Source organism: Caloenas nicobarica, chromosome 1, assembly GCF_036013445.1.
Source record: "Caloenas nicobarica isolate bCalNic1 chromosome 1, bCalNic1.hap1, whole genome shotgun sequence".
NCBI classification, from domain to species: Eukaryota; Metazoa; Chordata; class Aves; order Columbiformes; family Columbidae; genus Caloenas; species Caloenas nicobarica.
Window position 1 is genome coordinate 174,007,478 of NC_088245.1, and position 23,595 is coordinate 174,031,072.

At 35.9% G+C, this 23,595-nt stretch overlaps 1 protein-coding gene across 2 annotated transcripts in view; it reads left to right on the forward strand.

Annotated features, from left to right (window-relative positions):
- The window catches only part of KLHL1 (kelch like family member 1), a 217,770-nt gene that overhangs the window by 148,900 nt on the left and 45,275 nt on the right, over nt 1-23,595 (forward strand). For both annotated transcript variants that reach the window (XM_065643285.1, XM_065643294.1), the window contains one exon: nt 7,737-7,923. In XM_065643285.1, coding sequence (XP_065499357.1) covers nt 7,737-7,923 — 187 coding nt within the window. The remainder of the gene's footprint in view (nt 1-7,736; nt 7,924-23,595) is intronic.

Below are 23,595 nucleotides of genomic sequence, written 5' to 3' on the forward strand. Positions count from 1 at the left end.
TACTCTAAATTTTAATTGAAATGTAAAAGTTTTCTTTTACTATATTGTTTTTCTCTGAATATAATTTTTAAACATGGTAATAATGCATGCTTAATCAATAGCCCTAAATACTTTCAATATGAACAGTGCAAATCTGCTGCTCTCATTCTTGCTGTCTTAGTATTTTTTCATGAAAAATTAACTTGTTATGAATAAAAATATTTTTTTCTTTTTAGAAAATATTACTGATGACTGAAATATCTTACTTATTTTACTTGAGAATAGTTAATAGTAATATTAATGGAAACCATTTTAAGTTTTAATGCTCACATTTAAATGAATATCTTGCATTGTCAAGAGAGCCGTAATTCTTGCTTACTTAAATCTATTATTTTCAAGTACAGATGTTAAGCAGAAAATTCACTAAATTTTGTGAGAGCAAAAATTGAAGTGAAATTGAAAGAAGAAAGCCAAACTTTAGCTACATTCCTCAGTACATTTGCGTAGTTAATTTCACAGCTATCCTTCATTTTTACCTTGGACAAAGGAAGAAAATTATTTTAAAACTAACCCATAGTATTGGAGAACTGTTGATTCTGAGATGCTTTTATTCACTTTTTCAAGCATATAGGCACCTTCATGCAAAAAGCTGTGCAGTAAGGATCTTTGTATCGGAGAAACTGGTCAGAAAATGGGCTGTAAATTTTCAAATGAAATAGGATAAGTAAGAAAAATTACTAAAAACTGTGATATATTTTCTGCAGAAAACATAAACAAACAAACAATTCACCCACTAAAAAAATGCCCAGCCAAACAAACAAACATGTTTTGTAAAATGTTTTGATTCTGAAGATATCAGTTCAAACCCCAAAAAACTGTTAATTTGAAAGTTCTATTTTTTCGTAGAAAATGCTTTCTGTCTTGGAGGAAAAAAAAAAAAAAAAAAGAAAAGAAAAAATCACTATTAGTTTTCTTTCTTTTTTGTAATGTATGGAGTACTATGTATATGTTTTCAAGGCTTTGTCTATGAAAGAGATAGTAAAAAAGGAAAATAACTTATTTTATTTTGACATACTAGGCAGGCAGAGTTTGATAATTTTTGATGTTGTGTCTCTTGTCATTGGAAGCCTATTCATGTATCTTTCTGAGCCCCACAAAGAGTGTTTGCATGTACACTTTTGTTCTTGGGTATATGTCAGAGAGTCAAATAATTCAATTGAATCTGCTTGTAATGTCTGGTACATAATCACCATAAATGTGAAAAACTTACATGGCCTCTTAAAAACATTTGTGAAGACTAATTAGTAACTCTTAACTCAAGATTACTTATAGTATCATACTTCCCAGCAGGAGGTGCTGACTTTTCTCTGTCCATATTATGTTTATTTTCAGAATTTTCAGTATGATTTTCCTACTATATTTTGTGACACTAAGTAGATAAAATTATTAGGATAAAGCTTAACATAGTGAGGTTTGGGAATCATCTGGAATGTGTTAATCTAGGTAAAAAGTTAGGACTCTATATCAGGCAAATCAAATTAATTTGAGCAAAACCTCTCATGCCTTCCAGAAAAAAGGCAACACCTTTCACATGCCATTTCATTTCTCAACCTTATTGGACTTTTAATGAAAAACAAACAAACAAAAACTTCCATCACTTCTAGAAAAGAAAGTTAAAGTGCTTTATTACCTAGATCATGATGAGCAGCATTCATTCTTTTCTAGCTAGTTTTGAATGAGATTCATAATAATATGAAATCACAATTTAAATGAAACCCTATTATTCCTGATTTAAACCTTCTTAGGGAGATTAGCATTTAAATTATCTGCCATCAATTTCATTTAAGTTTTTAATAATGGCTGATATCTATTCAATACATGTGGCCTAAACCAAAGATCTTGTTCGCATCAGCCATCATTTTAATCCTAGAGAAGGCATGGATATTTCAATTCAGCCAGAATCCTGAATTAATTGTTGCATGACCAAATGTATTCATACAGAAGTAGATCCATTTGGTATGCTGGTAATGATATTAGCTCAGTATACTGTTGTTTCTACCTATTATCTCTAGTTTAAGTGGTAATAATTAAGTCTGACATCAGGCTGTTCTTGGAAAAATAAATAAGAAAACCATTTACAATCATTGCAGAATTGTCCTGAGAAACATACGATCTCCAAGATCAATTTACCTATTAAAACTGTACATGAAGATTGCAGATCAGCTGCCAGTTGCAGAACCTACATTCAGCTCTCTCAAGGAAGTCTACATAAATTTTTCGAAAATGGAGCATTTCAACAAACCCTTAAGATAAAACAAAAAAGAAAGAAAGTAATTAACTCGCTATTTTTTATCACAGATTCAAAACCTTTTAAATAACGATATGAAGTTTAAACATTATTAAACAATAAGTCTTTATAACAATAGGGTTTGTATACAACAGAAGTAGCTCAGAGATTATTGGTTTTGTAAAAAACAAGTAGCATTTTATGGGGGACTTTTTTTTTCCTTCATGTTTGCAGTGGAGCATAAATAGCCTAACTGATATTTTTAAAAATGGGTATATAGAATTTTAATCAGAATAACAATGAACTAAGTTGAAATCTGCAGTTACGGTAGTATTTACAGGCATTTCTTGCAGTTGTCTTATAGAGAGAAAATACAAAGGGTCAAAAAATTTAGTCCTTTCACCACATCAGATAACTAAAATACTTCCATTAATTGACCAATGAAATGATGTAGGAATAATGGCTTCATCTACGAGCTTTAGACAGATAAAAATTATTCCAGTCAGAGTTCTGGCTAAAGAGCTACAGCAGCATGGTAAGACTTGGAAAGTGGACCGAGAATTTTTTTAAATAGAGTTTTACAGCAGGTTAGGTTTTTTTTTTATACTTACCAGGAATTAATACAAACCTTTTATTTGTTTTTCATTTTAATCTGTACAAAGAACAATCATGACCTTACATTTCAGAAGCCTCTATTCTTTCCTGGTAGCTGCATTACTGTGATCATCATCAATAACCAGCCGTAACAAATCCGTACAGAGAAGACACATAAAAGGACAGTGAAGGCTAATCAAATATCTCTCTTGAAAACCATTCAATATGCAAACTTTAGGTCATTCCTTCTTCGGATTTTTGTTTCATATGGTAATGTGCTTCTCTGACTCAAGGTTGTCAAGTGACTTCAGATGCATTTTGGATCAAGAAAGAGACTCATGGGCTTCGTTAAACAAAACGTGCCATAAAAATCCACATTTCATTTACTCACAGTTCATTTAAGGGATTTTAAGCTTTTTGTTCTTCTGTTATGATTATTAATACTATTAAGATAAGGCTAATCCACATAACATTGGCATGTAAGTTTCTGAGGACACATGACTCTAAGGTTTTTTACAGGGAGAATGCATCCAGATACTGGGAAAAATTTTAAAGAACTGGAAATTGCTTTCTGTCTATGATAAAACTAATGTGTTTGGGTTTTGAATTTTAATACTGTTCAGAGTAGAGAATAATTATGTTTTGTTAAGGGCTATTCAGAATTCTAAATCACAATAAATAGACACGGGCAAACAGAGAACACGTAACCATGATTTTGAATGGTGCTGTGCCCTTTTTGGCACTATCACTTTGAATAAAAAAGAAGATAAAAACTTGCAGGTGCTTAGTATCTTACTTTGGCATGCAGGGAACACTTTCTCACTTTGTTCAGTTTTATAGCCCTGACACTTGTTCTGGAGGAACACTGTCCTGAAGAAACACCTGTTTTCTCCTCTCCCCTTTTGGGTAGCTACTGTGTCTGAGGCACATACCAACTGAGCAAATTTTGTCACATCTCACACTTTTAACAAGGTAGAAAGCCCTACCTAAATAACCTGGATGTGTTCTGTGCCTCTTCAGAAGGATGGAGATACTATGAATGTTTTGGTGAGGCAGTTCTCTGGCTCCGCCTTTGTCTTGTAGGTTCTTCCAAGAGTGGCGCGCAGGATAGAGGAGAGTGATTATTTCCTTTTCAGGCAGGAGGTATCCTCTTTTTCCCTAGTAGTGGGTGAATTTCATCCTAGATACCACATTTTCAACAGAGGAAAATGAGATCTACCACATCTCTCAGTTGATCATTTATCTAGAATATCTGAAATTTAACCTTATATCATTCAAATCAAGTAATCTAATCACTTATACTGTAAACAGCATTGTAGCTGCAAATCGATAGGATAAAAGAGGGGCTGCGGGACATCCGTCAGGAAGTAGCAGAAGTAGAGAAGGTTGGAGCTGAGGGTCATAGCAAGGCAATAGCAATAAGGCATAGCAATAAGGTTGCAGTCCCATGATGCACCGACCATCAGTCACTGCACCAGTACCAAACTCCTTTTGTGCTCATTGGAGTTGACTTTCCTCTTTGGCAGTACTTGAGTTCTTTTCACTCCAGATCTCAAACTGCATGTGCTTCACTGAGTTACAGAATCACGGAGTCACAGAATGGTTGGATTTGGAAGGGACCTCTGGAGATCATCTAGTCCAACCCACCTGCTAAAGCAGGGTCACTTAGAGTTGAAGCATGCTTGCTCTCTCCAGCATGGTGTTGAAAGTAATTTAGAAATACAGCTCAGAAAGGCCTTGGTGGGGGTTTTAACTGGGGAAAATGAGGAGCATGATGACACAAAGTTGCTAAAAATTCTCAGGATACTGCTAGTCTGAGAAGTTCTACCAGTACTAGAAGTAACTATGCTAAAGTAGCAATGACATGCATCTTCTGAGAAGCGACAGCTCTGTGAGTTTCTGAGGGTTACAAACCTCAGAAATCTTCTTTTAGTGTTAGATACAATTCTCTCTTAACGATATATGTCCAGCCATGGAAGAGAAGCTAAACATAATGTGGTTTCCAGGGAAACGTCCTTATTAACCGAATTTCCTGATCAAGTCCATCCTGATTTAATAAAAATATATTGATTATTTTGATGTAATAAGAAAAGATAACTATGGAGTAGAAAAACATTTAGACAACATGAAACTGTTAGCTCTATATGAGTTTGTTTCTAAACTGCAGCTTTAATTTCAACTTCTTCTTTTTTTTTTTTTTTTCCTGACAGAGTTTAGCCATTAGGACATTCAGAAATAGAGTACTTATCGCAAGTCAGCTCATGTGTTAAAATAAGTAGGTAGGAGGGAGAGATGAATAATTTTCCCAAAATTATTTTTCCCATATCTTCACAGTTGGGAAAAGGCTTTGGAATAATCCCTAAGATTTTCTTTAATTTAATTTTATTTTTATTTTTGCTGTTACTTTTTTGGTTAGTTAGTTGGTTTGAGGGTTTTTTTGAAAAAAAAATGATTTGGCCATTGAGAATTTTTTTTCTTTTTTGAGAAAAATGAAAACAGGTTTCTGTATGTTTTTAAAGTTTTGTTTCTTTCTTTCTTTATTTTTAACTCTAGGATTAATTTCTAAGAGGAAAAAAAATGAGATTCTGCCTTTATTTGTGGTCGGTACATGAAATCTCAGAATTTTGGAACAGACAGTGTTCACTGATCAATACTTCTTTATTTGAAGCACCTGAAAACTCAGTTAGAAGATCTCATAGAGATAAATATTTGCTTTAAGAGCCTAGGCACAGTTTGGAACGTCAGAATAAGGAAGTAGCTGTCTGATAGGAAGTTGCCAAATATGACTTTGATCCTCACTAATGTAATAAGATTGCCATAAAAAAGTGTCATCAATTCCACTAAGCATTAGAAAGTATAGATAAATTATTATATTACCTCAAATTTGTGCAGGAGAAACTTAATTTGATTTCTCAGCTTTCTCGTGCCTGTATTCTGTTAAATTAATTGTTGTCAGAATATACTGTTTGGTTCAGTAGTCCTAAATGTACATTAAATCATTTTGCAAGACAAGAAATCATCCTGCCTAAACCCTGAACATGCTCACATAAAAACCACAAAAAAGTTATATTAAAAATCTTATTATAAAATATAAATTAACCTAGTATTAGGAAATATGCGTAATACCATTTCTTATTAGGATACTTTAATATTCTTATTTAGTAACATTAATTGCATAATAACCAACACCAAAACACAGACACACACATGCACACAAATCCTTATCATATCTACCATACAAAAACGCTTGGTTTTTATTTCTTGATAATCTGAAATTTCTGAGCCCTTCCATTGATGTAATGGGTGACAAGATTATAAGGATACACTCTTTGGAAGTTATTAAAAATAATAGCTTAAATAACTTCCTGATAATTGTGTATTCCTCTACACACCAGGTAAAGTAAATAAAATTGAAAATAAATTGGACTTTGATCATAGGCTCAGTTTTCCTGGTCCAGAACTTAGATTAAGAAATATCATAACAAATCAAGTGGTTGTTCTACTGTTCTTCTATTGACCCTAGCTAGGGACATTCACGCATTCTTCAGCAGCTGTTGAAGTCCAGATGAAGTAGCTGAGAGTCCTTAAAAGGAATCTAGATGCCTGTGTTTAGGCAACTGCAAAGCAGTTTGCATAGGTTTGCATATATGTGTCCATGAGGGAGATACTTCCTCGTAGACTCTGGAAATTAAAATTATCCTGTTTCCTGGCCTTCAGCCACTTCTCTGAAAATGATTCGGTGTCCCAAATAGATGTTCTGTAAGATCTAGAAATCTATTGTACAGATATGCTGCCATATGCAATTAAAATGTGCTCTAATTTGACGGTCAGCAGAATATAAGGACCAGCATCTAGGGGTGATACTCTCCTGCCTAAGCACAAACATTGAGAGTTTGAATTCTGATGCCTTAGGATATCTGAAATATCTACATGGGTCTGGCAGGTATGGCACAAAATCTGCATAAGCATTGCACTCTTCCAGCCTGACATCAGTAGGATCAGAGAATCACAGAATCATTCCAGTGGGAGAAGACCTCAGGAGGTCTCTAGTGCAACCTCCTGCTCAAAGCTGTGTCAGCTAAGAGGCTAGACCAGGTTGATTAGTCCAATGGGATCTCACAAGCTTATAGGGTGATTTACAGCATCTCAAAAGCCAGTAGACAGGTACATACAGGAAAGTGAATCAAACATTTAAAACTTGCAGCCTTCTTCCTTGGAAAAGTAACAGAATATTCTTTCAGGTGTGTGCACTGAACATCTCACTTGGTCACTACTGATTATAGGGGGATTTTTTATGCCAATTGTAAAGATAGGTACATTATCTGGATTATTAATCCTTAATTTTTTCCAATAATACAGCAGAAAAATAGATTCAAATTTTGCACAAGCAGGTTCCTTTGTTTTTGTCTTTGTAATTGTTGTTGTTGTTAGGGGTTTTTTTTGTTTGGTTTGGTTTTAGAAGTAAGGAGTGTTCCTGGAAACTGTTATGTAAAATACTGTAGAATGTTGTTATGTTATATGACTTCGCATTCAAGATGCTTGCAAAGAGATGCCTTTGGGTCCTTTCAGCATTATGTTGGGAACCATTAAAATAAGTCAGTCTGTAGCCTACAGGTCAATACCTAATATTTTTCAATGTCTTCAGTAAAAGAGTAGTCAGATTGTAGTCTTAGGGGATGGTGAAACAGTGATCTAAAAGTTCTTTTAAAAATCAACTAAATATTTACTTCCTGTCCCTTCTCTAAGAAAAACAGTCCTGCAAACATCTGTAATCTACAATGAAGTGATATGATACCAATTTCATGATCTCTCATTGCATGGTATTGCTTTTCTATGAATTCCTAACATTTTTGATTCATGATCGTGTTGTTCACAGATATTGGCTGACCTGGAAAACCATGTGCTTTTTAAGGATGACCTAGAATGCCAAAAGCTTATTCTGGAAGCCATGAAATACCATCTTTTACCAGAGAGAAGAACTCTCATGCAAAGTCCGAGAACTAAACCTAGAAAATCTACAGTTGGGACACTTTATGCTGTTGGAGGAATGGATAACAACAAAGGTATTAGAGGATATTACTTACTTTATAAAAGTTATATTTTGCATTTTCTTTATTAGTAAATACTGCAATAACTTTCTGTTCCAATAATTGACTGGGAGTGTCTAAATCAGTCAAGAAATGCTGCCAAGACCTTTGGTCCAATTAAAATCTACTGACAGTTAAGGAAAAGTATTATAATGTTAGAGAAAAGAAACTGAGTTTTGTGTTCATTCTTTGTTCAAAATGATTATAATTTCCAGAAAGAATTTTAACAGTGACATTCATTTACCTTAATTTTAGCCTTCTAGAAATTACGTTCCATTTATAAGTAAGTCAAATAGATATAAACCTTTTCTAATCAATGAAAAAAGGCACTTTGTTATGCAGTGTATTCCATCTGAAATATCATGCAATATTCATGGTCTTCCAATGCAGAAATTTATCAATATTGTAGAGAAAAAATCTAGACAACTATCTTAAACTAGATTACTATTTCGTCAACAGCTAAAGGAAGGTGAAGTTATCCCCATTTTACTGTGAAGAAAAGTAGGAAACAGTGGAAATTTTATTCTTTTGTTGTTATTTCTTGGGAATAAGAATTATGATAATGCGCTTTAATCTCTGGTAAGAAGTCTAATCCACTGATTTCTTGAATGGAATTAAATAAAACATTTGAACTAAAAGCTAGCTGTGTTATAAGCCTATATACTCAGAAAGACTGTTTTTTTCTTGAAATTCACTAACAGTTCTACAGTCTCTTACATTTTCATGTCCATATTTATACTGAAGAATATGCCTTCAGAAAAATTAGTTCTAATATAAAATAGGTTACACTCTAAAAAAAAAAAAGTATAATATAAAATTAGATCTTCAGCATTTCACAACTCTGTTTCTAGATATAGTTATTGCAGGGTTTTTTCACTAAAGAGCCATGACAGGATCTGCAAAAGGACATTGTAAGTTTTTTCCCATAAAGTTACACCAATGAGAATGATGTATGACAATTTGAAAATGTTGAGGAAAGAACCAATATGTATATTTTCTTATTATAGCTGTGGATTATTTTTGTTCTTTTAACATTTGTAAATGTTTGTGTAGCTAAATGTTAGGCATGGATTTGTACAGAAAATTGCCTTTGGACCATAAAATACCTCAAATACAATTTTTCTCTTACTTAGGACAATTTATGATAAACACTTTAAGTATTCAGGTAGTAGAAATGACCATAAACCTAATCTAGGTGCAGCTGTATTTCTTCTAGCTTTCTATACAGATCTGTTCCTTGTTTGTATAGCAAATCAAAATATAGAAATATTTAGGGAGACAGCACAGAGTTCAGCACCATTGCAGTGTCAACACACAGCCTATTTTACGTATTCAGGTCAGGCAGAACCAGTTCATTTCTATAGCAGCAGGAGGGAATGCAGCGTGACAGAGGTTCAGCCCTCTGTCAGTGCAAACTGACTGAAAAGAAAAGTAACGAGACTTATATGCATTTACGGCAGAAAAAAACCTGCTTTGCGAGGGGGCCTGGTATGGCATAGCAGCATGTGCATAGTAGGAGCCTCTTTTACAGCCAGTGTGACATTCTGGATAATTCAGGGTCTGCAGTTGTGTGGCCTCAACTTGCATCTGCTCAGCCCATCCATCTTGCAATGCTGCTGCGTCCTTGACTAACTTTTATGCCCAGTGAGTCTTGCTTCCACATGTCAGTTCAGGAGACCTGAGTGCTGGTTGCACGCTTTTAAAAGTCACTGAGTCCATAAAGCACACTTCAATATTTGGGCCATGAGATGATACTGACACTGTATTCTCTCTCCTCATTTTTTTTTTCCCACAACTTTCTCCACTGAAATGCTGACATCGATGACTGAGTTGCACAATGATGTATTTTTAATGCCTCCTGGTGCTTGCTACCAAGTAAGAAACAGTTACATATAAGAATTAGATGAGCTGAGGAAATTAGCAATTTATTAGCTGGCATATAAAACAGTGGCTAAGTGCTAGTATTATGAAATTATTTGAAGGTTATGTGCGCCATCACATAAAAAGTAGCCTAGCATACTAAATCAAGTTTGTTTTGTAATCTATTCTGTAGTTATCTTCCTTTCCATAAAAAAAGAGGTGACAACTAAACTCCAGCAGTCAGTGATTATTCCTGACATCTGAAAAGCTAATGCAGCATAGTACTAACTGGATAGAATTCAAAGGAAGAAAGTTAAGTAATTTTAAAAAATTTTCTAAATGTACAAAACCACATTTAAATATCTGTTTCCACACACCTTTGCTATTTATTTACTTTGAAAAGCATATATAAGAAACAGATTTTCTCTATATTTTTACATTCATAGAATGAGATGTATTAATAGGTTAGAGGTATATACATCTGACAAAGTTCCATTCACATTACCCATTCATATCATTACACTGACTTCTGTCATTCCGATTAGCAGGATTTAATAATCTAGTAGTATATAAAGTCTGTCTAAGTCTACATATAAAGGAGGATGCTAGACTGAAATAAATGAGTAAATGCAAGAACTGCACATACACCAACTTGTTAGAATGGTAAAACACTGACTTATTGCAGCCATCTTGGAATCCCAAATGCAGAACAAAAGCCATGTGACAGAACATGATGTATATAGTCTAGATGTTAGACAGTGCTTTGGAAAATTATCTTGAGGAAGATATTCTTGCACAGCAAGAGGAGATTGGTATAAATATTTGAGCAGTGTTGTACTGATGGCAGAATACTGATTGGTCTCTCATGAGTTTTTCTAACCTGTCTCACTAGTGGTGTGGTTTAACCTGAGCCAGCAATATAACCATGATAGCCACTTACTTATCCCCCTCCCCACCCACCAAACAGGGGAGAGAATCAAACGAGAAGGGAAAAACTTGGATTGAGATAAACACAGTTTAATAAAATAACAAAATACTAATACACTATTGGTAAATATATATATATATATATAAAATAGAAATAGAATATGAAAGATACTCAATGCAATTCCTCACAAACTCCGTCCACACCAAGCAGCCATTCTCAGGAAGCAGCACCCGGTCCCAAACAGCTGATCCCAAAGAGAAAAAAAAAGGAAAAAAAAAAGGCAGAAAGGCCTAGAGGCCTCTGCAAAATGGCAGGATGGCAAAGGCCAATCTAAACGTCCCAAACAGAACTCCTCCAGCTCCAACAAAAAGAGCAAATAAAGCTAAGAGAACGTGAGAGAGAGAGCAGAAGATCCCGACTCTCCTTAAATATGAAGCATGATGCTAGTGGGATGGAATACTCTTATTGATCAGCCTGGATGTCAGTCAAGCTCTGCCCCTTCCATGCCCCCTGTTCTTTGATGCCTCACACCTGTGGGCAGAGCACTCAGAATGTCATTGGTTCTCAGACCAGAACAATTAAAAATATTAACTTTGTCCCAGGGTGTTATCTCTTGTTCTCAAACTAAGTCCAAATGATGACTGTGCTAGCTATGAAAAATAAAAGTTTCTAACTGCAGGAAGAAAATTAACCCATTTTCAGTCAAACTAGCACAACTAGCTAGCAGGTAGAATAATAAGGGACAAGGAGATCTGCAGAAAAAGAAAACAAAAGAAAACAAAAGTGTCAGGCTAACCATGATCCAAAACCACTAGTATATCCTACTTTTGGAATAGTCCTAGATTAGTTCATCAAAGTCTTAGAATAGTTCATTATTTACAGTCTTACATAAATACAAGGGAAAAAAGAAATGAAAAATTATGTGAGCAAGAAACTTTTCCATAAAAATGTGACAGGTCATTAACAGGAGAAGTAACAGTTGATTTACTGAAAGATTGATATTAAATGTGTGTTTTTCATTAAACTTGTGTCTAGATATAAAACCTATCACAAAAATTGCTCTGTTGGTGAATAGGTGAGGTGCATCATTAGTCTTTATCAAGCAGTGTAAAAGTCCTTTCATTATTATTTATACGTGTTTTAGGAGGATCATAGAATCATATAAATGTCAGAGTTGGAAGGGACCTTAAAGATCACCTAGTTCTGCCACCCCTTCCATGGGCAGGGACACCTTCCACTAGACCAGGTTGCTCAAAGCCCCATCCAACCTGGCCTTGAACACTTCCAGGGATGGGGCATCCACAACCTCTCTGGGCAGCCTGTTTCAGTGCCTCACCACCCTCATGGTGAAGAATTTCTTCCCTATATCTAATCTAAATCTACTATCTTTGCAAATGTCATTTATTACTTATATATCGTTTCACAGGAATGTCATCTAACATAGCTACATGAAGCTACTCTTTTGCTCTGGTGATTCAAAGATGTCCTTATTTTACTGGGCTTTTTTATTTTGTCAGAGCACACTTCATTTAAACCTACTTTAATTTTATATTTTTTATTCCCATATAGGCATACTTTTTATATACTGAAAGAAATATTGTACAGTCTTTTGTAAGTATTGTAAATAAAGGCAAAAAATAGGGAAAGGTCATGTTTTTCCTCTTATGTAATTCTTCTTGCTGTTTAAAATATGTGTCTGAGATGTCCATAACTTGAAAATCTATCTACCTCCTTCATCTTCATTTTAGTGTAAAAAGTAAAATTAATCAAGATTTTTGTGGCACCTTGCAAGTTGTGGAAATTACTACAAACCCCTTTGCCTTCACATAAATAAAACACTTGAGAGCATTGATTATCTATTAATTTGATGTACATAACTATCTATCTTGAGAAAACATCTTATCTACACCTTACTTGCATTTTCATTCACAATATGCAATGTACGGTAACTGAGTTTAATTTTCAGAATGTGAGTGCTTATAATCCTTGTATTTGTATCGTGTACAAACAGCAAAACCTACTTAAGAAGGTATAGTATTTTCTTTTCAAAGCAAAAAAAAGGAAAAAATGTCCAATGTGTTTATTACAGAACATTTCTTCTCAATGCACTTTTCAAAAAGTTTTATATAAGTATGAATTCTTGTAAGTATACATAGATGTATGTGTATATATATTCATATGTATAAGTAATATGAATTATTGAGGTGTTGTCTTAAAAGTTTGAGGCTGTAGCATAGTAAAACACACCACCTTATGTGCTGTACTTAAGCACTGTACTGTACTTAATGTAGCATGCAAATGAATTAATGGCTCAGGCTTCCTGCATTTAGTGATACATCATAATATATTTTTGTTAAGTTTTTTTTTTAATAAGAAAATAGTGCGTTTTCTTATTCCAATTCAGATATTAGAATGCAAGTAAATAGTCTCATGCTTACAAACGGTTAAGGAAGTTTGGAACAGCCACTGGCTCCAGCCACCCCAGCCCAGGACCCTCCTGCCCTGTTGCTGGAGCCCAGCCTGGTGTTTCTTGGTACCTGGGGTCTCTGGTTGGGCTGAGGAGTGCATCCATCTGCTATTTTCCCACTAGTGGGTTCAACCAGAAGTGAAGTGGACATGGATACGGCCAGTTATACAGGTGGCCATAGACAAGGTGCTGCCTCTAGCAGCCCCCACATTCAGGACTCGCATCAGACACAGGCACAGGCAACCACATCCCCTCCTCCTCTTCGACTGGCAGAGGCAGAAGGTCACTAGCGCAGCACACACACCACCCTCTCCAGGTTCACAAGCACATGCACATTTGCAGATCCCCCAAGCACCAGCACAGCCCCTCTGCCCTCCTCACTTACACTGGAACCCCCCAGCATCTGTTTTTTGGGATGCAGCCTCAGTGGCTGGAGGTTAAAGGCCCAACTGGTTCCAGTAGCTGACACCACAGACCAGGGATGTCCACAGTCCCAGTCTGGCTCTAGGAGCAGCCCCTATGAAGCAGGAGCATAAACGTGCTGTTATTACTCATGAGATAAGTAGATGTTCACAAAAGATGAACTGACAAGTGAGAAACGAACTGTCCCTTTTGCAATCCCACTCTTTTTATTGATAACATCATATATCTGTCCACTGTATGAGGCTCTTCTGCCTTTAGTGCTAGTTTTTCACCTGTGTGTTTTCCATGAGGACATTTGTTATGTCAAATTAAAGAATCATGTAGTCATAGCTTTCAAATACCTTCGGAGGATGATAAGCCAAAATAAATTATGCCTCTGACAGTCCAAGCAGCTGTCTGCCTACAAGTTTTATTCAGATATCTACAGCTGTCTTCTGAAATCTTGCCTGCTCTATTTAAGTAACAGTTCTGTCTCAAATATCTGTTTTCAAATATCTTAAGTGAGTGATTTTACTGATAGATGATTGTAATGTGACATTTATTCAGTTGCATGTAATATATTTTAGTATTCTTTCTTATACTTTCTGGAGTCCATTTTTTCCAAAAAACGAACACATTTAGGTTTTTGAGGGGTTTTTTGTTGTTGTTTTTAAATAGAAATAGTTGTTGGTATAATCCAGTGTTTTCCCAGCCATTCTCTAACTAGCAATGGGAAACAGTTATAGCATAATTTACCTCAGTTGTAAAATGCACTAATAAACAAGTAATATTGCATTAGCTTTAGGTCAAGACTGTGTACCAATGGCCATCTCTGGAAAAGAATAATGCAATATATAAACAGCAACAAAAAGTGTCTTGCATCAGAGTCATCAACATAACAGTAATGAGATTGTCATCATGGTGGGTTTTATTGAGAAAATTAGAACACCAGATTAAGAGGAAAGCAGGCTATCAGTATGAATAACTGATTTTTTCAGTGTCTATGTTGCAACTGTGCATTAAAACTTACTTTTCACTTTAGATTGCTTAAGCGGAACAGATAAAAATTAGCTGTTTGTAAAAAAAAATCCACTACTTTTTAAAACAGAAAACAAGACAACTGAATTTAGAAGCCTTAGTTTATCTATTGCAGATATTTTCAGTCATTTCAGATAATATATTCCAAGAGTTCATCACTGGATATATGTTTGATAAACTACAAAGAGAGTATGATTTTTAGTTCAATTCGCACAATAATAAACTGAAACCGAAATTAACTGTTTCAAATCCTAAGAACTATATATATGTTATATTTAGCTGGCAACACAACATTCTGGAGAGAGAAATCATAATTAATTAAATAAATAATACTAAGTAACCTCATAAAGTTCAACATGGGGATGTGCAAGTCCTATACCTGGAGAAGATCAACCTCAGGCACCAATATATGCTGAGGGCCACCCAACTGAAATGCAGTTTGACAGAAAAGGACCTGAGGTCCTTTTGCCCCCTGTAGCTAAGACCTGCATAGCAGTTGTTCAGATAAATGGAAATGCCAAAAATTGCACATTCAGGTGTGATCCCTGGTAGCAGGCCTAGGGAGCAGAGCAAGCCACACAGAGCAGCCACCCTCTCTGATCCACTGTCTGAGACATGGCAGAACTTGCCTGGTGAATTTTAAAGCATCTGCTGCCTTCAGAGAGGGAGACATGGGGGGATTGGTTTCTCTTCAAGACACTGACAAAGATTTGCCCTGATACTCACTGTATAGGTGTTCCTAGCAATTTCCCCAATGGCATGTGGCAGCATGTGAGGTGACTTTACATACCTCCCTATTTACACAATGCAGTGCATCTCTTCGGTGGCTGGGACTAAATCAAGAGTAAGGAATCAATCTTTTCCTGTGTAGTTATCAGAAAAAAATGTTGTGCAAAATACCTCTATTTTCAGAGGCATTGGGTGATGCTTGGCCTATTCTGCTGAGTGAGGGGTATAGAGGACATGTATTCACATATTCTGGGAATTACTGACTTAATTCCACTGTCAGAGAGTCAAAGTAGTAACCAAAATTGTCCATTCTAGCTTGAAGCACAACGCCCAAGACCCATAGCATGTGGACATCAGAGATAAGATCACAGCATATTCTTTGTGTAAGGCTCTTAAGATTATTCTTTATCAGCCTTTCATTATGCAGTTTGACACCTTTATTCCAACTGAGCTTGAAATGATCCCTCTCTCTCTTCTCTCTTCAGCCACCAAAAAACTTACTTCTTTCCCGGTCTGGTCAGATCTCACTGGAAATACTAGTCATTCCTTTAACAGATCTGACTTAATCTCAAGTCTTTAAGAAACTCCCCAAAGTTGGCCTTAAGCTATTTTACATGCATTTCATTACACCTTCTGTTACAGAGAGATTTGAAAGGGTCTTTAGATACCTTTAAGATGAGCATCAGTGCTCATTTAGTCATGCAATTTTCATGGGATATTTAGAGGTATTTAATTGCATCTTTGGCGAACTATTTATGTGTATCCCATATACTCCCAGCCAAAACAGGATTCACCAACTACAGCCAACCTTCTTGCCCCTCTAAATCGTGTTCATGTGCCAAGAACCACAAGCCATCCAACATCTCAGATAGTTCAAGTGAACGGAAACTACATGGGTGATTCAGCCTCTGGAGATGGAAAAATCAGGACCTTACCAAGGATCCCTGTACACTGGTAAATTAAGGGCATGGGCTTGAGCACTGACAAGTAGGTGACTGTGCTTGAGCAGGGGAGTTGGACAAGGTGACCTCCAGGAGTCCCTTTCGACCTCCACCATTCTGTGATTTCTGTGGGTCCTGGTCCTGGTCCCATCAAGTTGAACAGGACTCAGCAGTGTTCTGTTGCCACAAAAAAGCAAATGATATCCTGGGCTGCCTTGGGCAAAGTATTGCCAGCAGGTGGATGGAGGCAATCCTTCTCCTCAGCACAGGCAAGGCCACACCTGGAGTGCTGTGTGCAGTTCTGGGCTTTCCAGTATAAGAGATATAAGGAGCTGCTAGAGAGTACAGTGAAGGGCTGCAAAGGTGGTGAAGGGACTGGAGCATCTCCATTATGAGGAAAAGGCTGAGAGAGCTGGGACCGTTTGACCCATAGAAGGCTCAAGGAGGGGATCTCATCAATATGTATAAATAACTGAAGGGAGAGTGCATAGAGGACAGAAAACAGGTTCTTAGTTGTGCCCAGTGACAGGACCAGAGGCAACAGGCAAAAACTGAAAGGCAAGGGTTTCCTTCTGAACATCAGGAAACACTTTTGTATTGTAAGGGTGACTGAGCCTATGACCCTGCCCAGAGATTTTGTGGAGTCACTGTCCTTGAGATAGTAAAAAACTGTCTAGATAAGATCCTGGATAACTGGCTGTAGGTGTCCCTGTTTGAGCAGGGGGATTGAACCAGACGACCTCCAGAGGTCCTTTCTACCCTCAACTGTTTTGTGATTCTGTAACATGATAACGTGGTTGTGTAATTCTAGAGTAAAGGTGGAGCTTGGTTAATTGCTTCACCAGAGGGATATGAAGCACACTGGCTAATGACTAATGAGATAAGTAAATGTATACATCACACTAAAATTCTCTCACAGTTCTTGTAAATATTAACATCATTGTTTGCTTCTTTTCACTCCTGTGAATTTCAATATGTTCCAGAACATTCAGCCTCATAGGCCAATTTGCAGTTACAATACTTTGATTTACCCATGCATTTCTGTATAGAAAAAGGTTCAGATTGTAACACCATCTGGTAGTTTTTCAGTACTTATTTTACATCCCTTCATTTCTGTCATTTTTTCAGTGTAGTTGACTTCTGAAATTGCTGATTCATTTACAGTTAGAAATAAAGAGAAGAACCTGAAGTGATCTGTTCTGAAACCTCCACATCTTCAAATATAAGGGAAGAGCCAAAGTTACCACACAGAAGATAAATTTTGTCATCCCACAAACTCCCCACCTTGCCATTCTTGGTATTCACACTTGTTGGTACAACCTATGGAGTCAAGAAGACAGTACAAAAGGTTGTTGCCCTCCTGAGAATATTTGGGGGATTATTCTCCCAAGAACACCCCTGTGTCCCTCCTCATTACTTCCCCACTAACTATTTTTTGACATTTCCAGTGCAGATATTTTATCACTGAATAAAGTATACAGTGAAAAAAACAAAACAAAACAAAACAAAAACCAAAAAACCCCCACAAAACCAACATTTTATATGATCTAGAGGAGACACATGCATGGCAGCTAGGTGATGTAGAGAACTTCTACACTGTCAGAAACCTTAGCTTTTTCCATACACTAACCAATTTATGTTCCCTGATCACTCAAGTTTCATTAATCACTGTTACTGCTGGAGTTGGCTTTGCAGTAAACCAAATGGTTTCTTCCAGCACAAATCCTGGATGTTGTTCTGGAGGCAGTTCACCGCTGTAACCACCCTCAATAGCCACCATGGATAAGGCTTCAAAAATGTTGGCACCTCCTGCCTTGTGAAATCCTCCAGCTCTGTCTTTCACCTTCCACCACCTCATAAATTTTCATGCTACATTCTAGAAAATACTTCAAAAGGCTGTGGTTTCAGGCATAAGAACGTCCAAGCTTCGGTACACCTTTTGCTTTGTTTTTAACACTCTGAAGTGGAAAATGAAATAAACAAACACATCTTTTCAGGCTACAGAAGGCACCATTTAGAGCCCAGTGGATACTGGGCATTGCCTGGCTCCTATGCTCTTATGCAAGTTAGGGACAGCACCCTTTACAACAGATTTGCCTTAGATGGAAGTAGTTGCAACAAAACAGAATCTCCCAGGAATGAGCCAAGAGCTAAGCAGTGTGGATGAGCATCTGTACAGCTATAATGATAAATGATAAAAGAAAGCTAGGAGAAATGGGAAATTGGTGCTGTTGCAGCGCCAAACTGCTCAGTTGACATCATTTAAACCAAATCATGATCAAAACAGCTTATTGATTTATCTATGATACATAATTGACCGGCAATCAGATGAACTATGTGTGTAGGATCAATATCAGTCATGCAGTAGAAAGACTGCAGTCCTAAACACTTACAAAATATGAATTAACTTCTTCAAATTTCTGGACACCCTTCTTGAGCAAAATCTCCAAAAGTTCTAGTCGCAGACACACACACCTGTGCACATACACACACACACAAACACAGATATATGCCCCGTGTCTCTCACAGTTTGTGCAGGTTACCATCACCCGCTCCCCAGCAGTGGGAGCTCCACAGGGTGCACACCCCTCCTGCAGGAGATGCAGTTGCCCCAGCATTTGCTGCTGTCCACATGTAGAACTTTTTTTTTTTATTGTTCAGACCAACTTATTTGCACAAGTTCCAATGGGAACAGAACCGCTTTTAAAGAAGAGGCATGTGTTATGTTGATGAGCAAAGGTAGACTAGCATTTTGGATTATATAAAACATTAATAAAAGGGACATTTGTAAGTTTTAGACCAGACAAAAACAGAAAATAAAACAAGAATGTTTATGTTATTAAACATAACACTATATTATAAAACAGAACACCCAACACTAAAGGCGTTACCTAAAATCATTGTCAAAAAGCTGTCATTTCCAGTAGTTTTTAAAATATAAACATTAGTAGAAAACACTTGTATTAATTTTAGAGAGTTCTGATAATATTGAATAATTGAATATTCCCAAAGGCTTTCTAATATTTGTTCATGTTACTTTATAGCAAATCCCTGTGTTAGTTCAATTTTTTTTAGTAAAAAAATGTAAAAATTCTTGTGTAGAAATTATAATTTTTTTGGAGTGCTTAAAGGAATTTCTTACAGCCTAACTAAAGAGAAGAGTATTTAACTGCTACCCTGTTTTCTGTATAACTCTTTCTTTACCAAGAAATTCTGCTTGATATCTGTGTCAGTAACCTATTTAGGTCACATTCATTTCTCTTGAGTAACCATCTTTTCAGTTCAAAATGTAATGTTGCAGATCACTAGATCAAGGTCATTGTTTCACACCTACTCATAGCAGCAGCTCTAAATCTTGAACAAAATGGTCAAAGTACATGTCAGCAACGGCTTTAGTAATAGCAAAATCATCAGAAAGTCTTACAGGGAAAAAACAAGTAGAAATTTTGTGATGGTAAATATAGAACTCCCACCCTTCTTCCAGGGCTTAAATACTGAATCATTCTAACTATGAGAAAAAAAAATAATACCTTTACAGTGGAAATGTCTACATTGAATACAAAGGTGGGGTCTGGGGCAAGGAGGAGATGTTTAAGCATTTGGATATGCTTCTGAAAAAAATTTCACTTTTTTTATACAAAAATTGGTGCATTTTTACTTAACTGAAATGAATACATTGCTCTTGTAGTTGCAGACTAAACTTCATGAAGTTTATCTGTCTTCATGCAGCCTGCAACAGATTGTTCAAAAATACTTAATAACATAATTGGAACACATGCTCTAGATATTTCTGCATTTGACTTAAAACACTGAATTACAAACAATATTGCGGTGCATTTATTCTTTTTCATGCAATGACTTTGCTATATGTTTACTCTTCAATAATCAACTATGCAAAAATATGAGAATGACAATGAGCTTTATACAAAATTCTTGATTTACAAATCATTAACAAGGAAATGTAATATGCTTAACTTCATAAAAAGAGTGTTATAGAAAGATAACTAAAAGATCACTTGAAAAGGTTGCACCAAAACAATTTCACAATTCATAACCTTACAAATGATAACTAAAACAAAGAATATAAATTTGTATTTTGCAATGGTGTACTGATTTGTAGATGAAGGCAGAATTATGAAATCTGATACTTTATTGCTTCATCATAAACACTGGATGGGAGAATCACATACATCCCTGCTGCATACACATGGGAGTTCTAAGCAGCAGTTGGACCTTCATGCAAAACTACCCTCATCATCTACAGTACTTTCATTTCTAAAGTTTTTCTTTGTAAATCTCTCATTACTACATAAACCTTGATTAATCAGAGTTTATAATGCCCATGAAAGTGTGCACAATACACAGAACTAATCTCATCCAATACCCAGCAGAATCATAAGTAGAATTTAAGTTAAAAAAAAAAAAGTTGAAAAGTATCCAGAACATCAAGTAAAATCCTTAACTTCTTATCTGAAATCATTCGTGCTGCCACAGTCATGGTATAGGTTTTAAATTTACTGCACATTGCTGTTTATCATGCTTATATCTATTCTGTTTCACGTGTCTATGTCTTTTTCATATACCCTGTCTTCAGTACTGCTAACTAAAATAACTCAGGCTTTTTTAGAGATCTGTCCATCTGAAAACTAGGAGTTTGTACATGTGTGTGTATAGAGGAATTGTCTGAAGGCATAGTATATTTATAATAAGAGCCTCGATATTCTATGTATTTGCATTCCATTTATCATTGCATTTTCATATCCAATAGCTTAAAGACAGTTTAATAAGTCATGTTTTTCCTTTTATCTTTAGATGACTAAAAAACCACTGGAGTGATACATGAATGAAATAAACTATACTAGAATACTTTTTTAATGTAATTTCACATAATTCTTTATATAGTTAGCATTATTTTAATTTGAGCCTCTGTGTGTTATACTGTGGTATTCCATCTGGTTTGTTTTATAGGAAAATATGTCTAGCTCTGCATAATCAGCACATACACTGCAGCCAAAAATGAATAATGATTTTTTGCTGTACTTAGTTTATTCATATCTTCACATTAAACCCACTTCCCTAAGAAAATATATCATAGTGTCTTCCCAGCTGCTTCCTTCCATCCTCCTGTTATTAGGAAATTGGATTTTCTGGTTTTCTGAAACATTTAATCATAATTATTTTGGTTTGTCCATGGGGATTTAAAAAAAGAAAAAGTAGTTTTCTACAGATTTCTAACATTGGTGAGACAGCGTATCACAGCCTGTGTAGACTGCGGTCAGCAGTATTAAGCAACATTGCTCATTTCTTTGAGTTTGCACAGCTTGGAAAGCCCTTCCGTTAGGAGTAGGCTTTGCTGACTGCCATCTACTAGTAATGGCAGAGAGGAGACGACTTTCTGATCTTAACTGGGATGTGATGCTGTTAACTTTTGCTTGTCACTGGAACCAGCATCTCCCTGAGTGACTGTTCCTTCACTGTGCAATGCCACAGTGGTTTAAAACAAAAAAAAAGTTGTTTGACTCTAGGTACTGATCTTACCTTAGAAGAGGCGAATGTGAATGGAGAGAGGATTCCTCCTCTCCATCTGCTGTCTGTCTAAGGGATACTGTGTAGTAACTTCAGATCTGGAGGCAAAAAGTGTCTCACAGCTCAAGGATGCATACCACACCACAAAACTAGCCTTATGGCCCTGCAATGTAATTGTTGGTTAGGTATACACTTGTTCAGAGTTAGTGAAATAAAGTGAAGCCTTCATCATAGACAACTGGAATGGTGGTTTTTTTATCAGATTTTGGATGTTTAAAATTGCGTAGAGGTACTTGAACTTGGAAAGACTGCTAAAATCTAATAAGTGTCTGGGGCAATTGCAAAGGCTGCTGTAAGAGAGAAAATACAGACACGGCATGTAAAGAAACAGATGGGAAGAGAGGTTAGACAGCCATATGCAACTTACAGTTATATAGTTTTGGGGCCAGTCATTAATCAAACCACATAGATTTGCATAATTTAAAAATTATAAACTGTGGGTCAGTAATTTATGAAAAATGTCTATGTGCAGACTATGATAATTTTATTTGGGGATAATTCTAAGTAATGTTTAAAACAATGTTAAATTCAAAGCCATATTCACTTTAAAGCACAAGTAGGACCATCACTATGAAGGGTGGTATTAATTTGAAAGTAGAAGAATTGTGAAATATTAACAAGTATGTTTTAAAATTTGCTATGAATCACACTTTGCAAATTGCATACTTGCTTTAAAATTTAGTAATTATTATAGTTACCACTCAGAAGGCAGGGTTAAACTTTCCAGAATAACAGCTTTTCAGGACAGAAAGTTTATCTTCAAGTTCTTTATAAAGCACCTTCCAAATGCTCTGTGAGGTACTGGGAATGAACAGTCCATTGGCACCTGGGTACCTTGGAGAATTTACCTGGAGAGGATACTACAACCCATATATACAAAATATAGTCTGGAACATTTAAGTTCTCTAAACCAAATAACTACCCCTCCTTTAAAATTATGTATTTTGAAGATTCATCTTTGTATCTTATTAATTTTTCAAAGGAAGTGTTCAACTATAGCAGCACAGGAAGAGGGAATATGGTACAATAGCAGACAGTTAAGGAGCTTGACAAAGAAACATTTTATTTTCACACATTGTATCTGTTTCAAACAAGAAAATGAAAAACTGCAATAAGTGCTAATGATGGAATCATCATGGGTTGTGAATACTGAAAGAAAAAGTTAAGTTAGTTACTTTAGGGAACATCCAGCAATGATACTGCATAAAAATGTTATCTAACAATTTGTACTTTGTGAGCGTTTACAAATACCTGAAACGGCAGATACCTCCATTTCATGTTTGAAGCTGTATCCTTTCCCACTCCTAATGGGATGAACAGAATCCATCCTAGTTACCAAACACAGACAGGAAATTAAACAAAGGAAGAAACCGTGTCTGTTTAGAAAATATTATAGCACTCTGGCTGTAGTGGAATATCACTGCTCTATTATTATTCTTTAAATTCATCTTCTACCTATCTCTGTGTGACATCATTCCTGCTCTGCAAAAATACATGTCTGTTTCCACCATCGTCTTCTTTGCACAATCTCGCTTTCATCTATCTGCTTTTATCCTTTTCATTTTTTCCCCAATTAATTTACCTCTACCTAGTTAAATCTTGTGAATAAACATATGACCATAGAATAAACCAATATTTTCTGCTATCACATTATTTCTTTTGTATGCCTTACTTCTTCTGCCTATGTCTGGTTCTCA